The 2848-nt window shown below is 61.4% G+C and overlaps 1 protein-coding gene across 1 annotated transcript in view; it reads left to right on the forward strand.

The window, feature by feature from the left end:
* Nucleotides 1–2848, forward strand: part of PHRF1 (PHD and ring finger domains 1) — a 53371-nt gene that overhangs the window by 21371 nt on the left and 29152 nt on the right. Inside the window, exons 2-3 of the mRNA XM_015562396.1 lie at nt 685–799; nt 1463–1564. Of these exons, the coding sequence (XP_015417882.1) occupies nt 706–799; nt 1463–1564 (196 nt within the window). The 5' untranslated portion in view covers nt 685–705. The remainder of the gene's footprint in view (nt 1–684; nt 800–1462; nt 1565–2848) is intronic.

Raw genomic sequence — 2848 nt, forward strand, 5'->3', positions numbered from 1 at the left:
ACGCCTTGGCAGGAAGTGCGCTGAGTGGCTCCCTCTGAGGGGTCCTCTGAGGGTCACCTGATGAGAAGGAACCCTTATTTGTGGACCAGCGTTGGAGGCTCTGGTGTGGGAGGGAGAGTGTGTCTTGCTGCACGTAGAGGCCGCTGTCCAGGTCTCCGTGTTGTCCATGCAGAGATCGACAGGTGTCCCCACTTGGAGACAGGAGCCCGAGGGGGTGGCCATGGTGGTGGAGGGGCAGGGCCTCACGTGACCTCTGCTCCCCGTGGCCCCGGGCTGCCCCGGGGCTGCTCTGGGTGAGCTATAGCTCGCGGTTCCCAACGGGGTCCGGAGCAGGGGCCGCCGGCAGCCTTGGCGGAGCGGATCTGCCCGGGGAGCGCCCCGCTTGCCACCTGGCCTTTCGGGGGAGCCCCTGTCGGAAGCCCTGCTTTGCCTCAGCTCCCGACAAGCCTTTCACCCCAGTACAGACCCGCAGCTGAGGCCGACGGGCTTGTTGCAGGTGGAGATCGGACCGCATGTGGCTCGGGAGCTAAGAATCTGTCTTTCCCTGTAGCCACAGCGTGGTGGCTGGGCTGCTGTGCACATGCTCTCAGCTGGACGTGTGTCACCAGGGGTGCGACGGCTAGAGTGGCTGCCCTTCTTTGCAGCCTGGCACAGCTGGGAGTGACTTCCCTCTCCTGCCTGCAGGCCGAACTCCCATGTCCAGCGATGGATGAGGACAGCCTGGATGAGCTGGCGGACCAGAGCCTGGGGCCAGATGTCCACCCGGGACTCAGCGCTGCCACCCTGGCCAGTGATGCTGGTGAGCCACCGCCCCTCCTGCCGTGGCCGAGCGCGGGCCCGTGGCCGGCACCGCAGGAGAGGCAGGGTCCGCGTCGTGCAGAGAGCCGAGCGCCCACGCGGCCCGTGGCTCAGCTGGAGCGTTGTCCCTACGCCAGGGTTGCAGTTCCATCTCCCTTGGCTGTTTCTCTCTCTCCCTCCTCCTCTCTTTAAAATGATAAACATGTTCTCAGGTGAGGATTAGAAAGACAAGCTGAGTTCCCTTTGGCTGTTGTCTGAGTGATGTCTACATGACTCTTGTTTTTAAATTGCAGAAGTGGTACATTCTTTTGTCTTGGTTTTATAATCTTTTAAAATGACCTTTATTGTTGAGAGTAGTACAGATGTCTTTGTCTTATTTTTTTTTTTCGAATCTGGGACCCTTCAGTCCGCAGGCCAACGCTCCATCCACTGAGCCAAACCGGTTTCGGCGTCTTTGTCTTATTTTTAATGAAAGCGATACAGATGTCAATGGAGCAAAGGGATTTTGCTTTTCCTACTTCTGTCCTCACCAGCCCCACCTCCCCACCCTGCCAGCAGCTGCTGTCCCCCTCCCCCCCATGCCTGCTGCACCCCTCTGTGCACCCGCCCTCCTCTGCCTCGGGTGTGACTCTGCCCCGCCTGTGTTTTTCCTGTCTTGGTCTAGAAGAAAGCAGTGATGGTGACAGTGGCGGCTCTGAGGACACGGGCAGTGAGCTCAGCGACGGCACCGATGGAGAGGACGAGGGGGATCTGGAGGATGGATCCGGTGAGCGCACTGCCCGTGGAGCGGCTTCCTGGGTCTCGCTGTGAGGGCAGCGGGTTCTAAAACGTCCCCAGGGACATTGTTGCTTGACCTCACTGGCCGCTGAGGGTGAGCGAGGCGCTGGGGAGAAACTCGGTGCAGAGCGGGCCTGGTGGGCAGTCCCCTGTGGGGTGTCCTCCATGCCCACGGGGGCGGCGGCGTACTTCGGTGTGACGCTTCCTTTCGGTTTGGTGACGCGATTTGCTAGGCCTCTTCTCTGGTGAGGGCAGGAGATGGAAACGTGCCGGAGCCGGAACAGTGGTTTCCAGGGAGACCACCTTCCACGCCTCCCGGCAGAATGAGCAGAGAGCTCGGTGCCCCTTCCAGGCCCCGGGTCTCTGATGGACGGAGCACGCCCTGGCCCAGGCTCCCAACCAGGTCCTCGCTGCTAGGGTCTCCCTCCTGTGCTCACTCTCATTGTCTTCTTTTAAGATTTTTTATTGACTTTTTTTTTTAGCGAAAAAGAAAGGGAGGGAGAGAATGAGAGAGAAATATCGATGTGAGATTATAACATTTGGCGGCTGCTTCCTGCCTTCCCCCTACCGGGGATCAAGGATCGAGCCCGCAACTGGGGCATGTGCCCTGACCGGGGAATCGAACTAGCGACCTTTTGGTGCATGGGATGACGCCCTCCTCCAGGGTCACGCTTGTTGGCAGAAGTCAGGTCTCGTGCAGGGCTGCAGTCTGGTGTCCGGCTGGCTGTTGGACACTGTCATCCGCTCCTGGCGGCCACCTTCGGCTGCCCAGCAGGAGTGCCTTGGGCCTCTGCAGTCGGCCAGGGAGAACCGCGGTTGGAGGGCTCGCCTGACGTAGTCCACCCGACCCGGGAACGGCTCTGCCACAGCAGCGGGGTCATGGGCGGTAGCGTGGTGGGCACCGGTGCTGCCACACGCAGAGGGGTGGACGGGGGAATCCTGGGACCAGCGAGGTGGCCACACCTCTGATCTGTCCTCTGTGTGCACTCGGGGAGGACAGAAAACTAAACACGGTGACTGCGTGTTCGACCAGAGCGTCCCCTTACGTCTCTGCGGGTGGCGCCCAGCCTCAGCCTCTGACTGGGGCAGCCTCATGGTCCGCTTAGGACCGGTGCTCTCTGCCCCGAGGGGAGTGGGGCCGCTAAGGGCAGTGTTGTCTGAAGGCAGACGGCTCTTTCCCACTTGCTCTGAGGAGGGGTTGGGAGTGTGGCCGCCGCCGGGGGCGCTGGCCTGGGCAGTTGACCTGGCCATGCCCGGCCCGTGGGGTCTGAGT

The sequence above is a fragment of the Myotis davidii genome, unplaced genomic scaffold (assembly GCF_000327345.1).
Source record: "Myotis davidii unplaced genomic scaffold, ASM32734v1 scaffold3578, whole genome shotgun sequence".
Lineage (NCBI taxonomy): Eukaryota > Metazoa > Chordata > Mammalia > Chiroptera > Vespertilionidae > Myotis > Myotis davidii.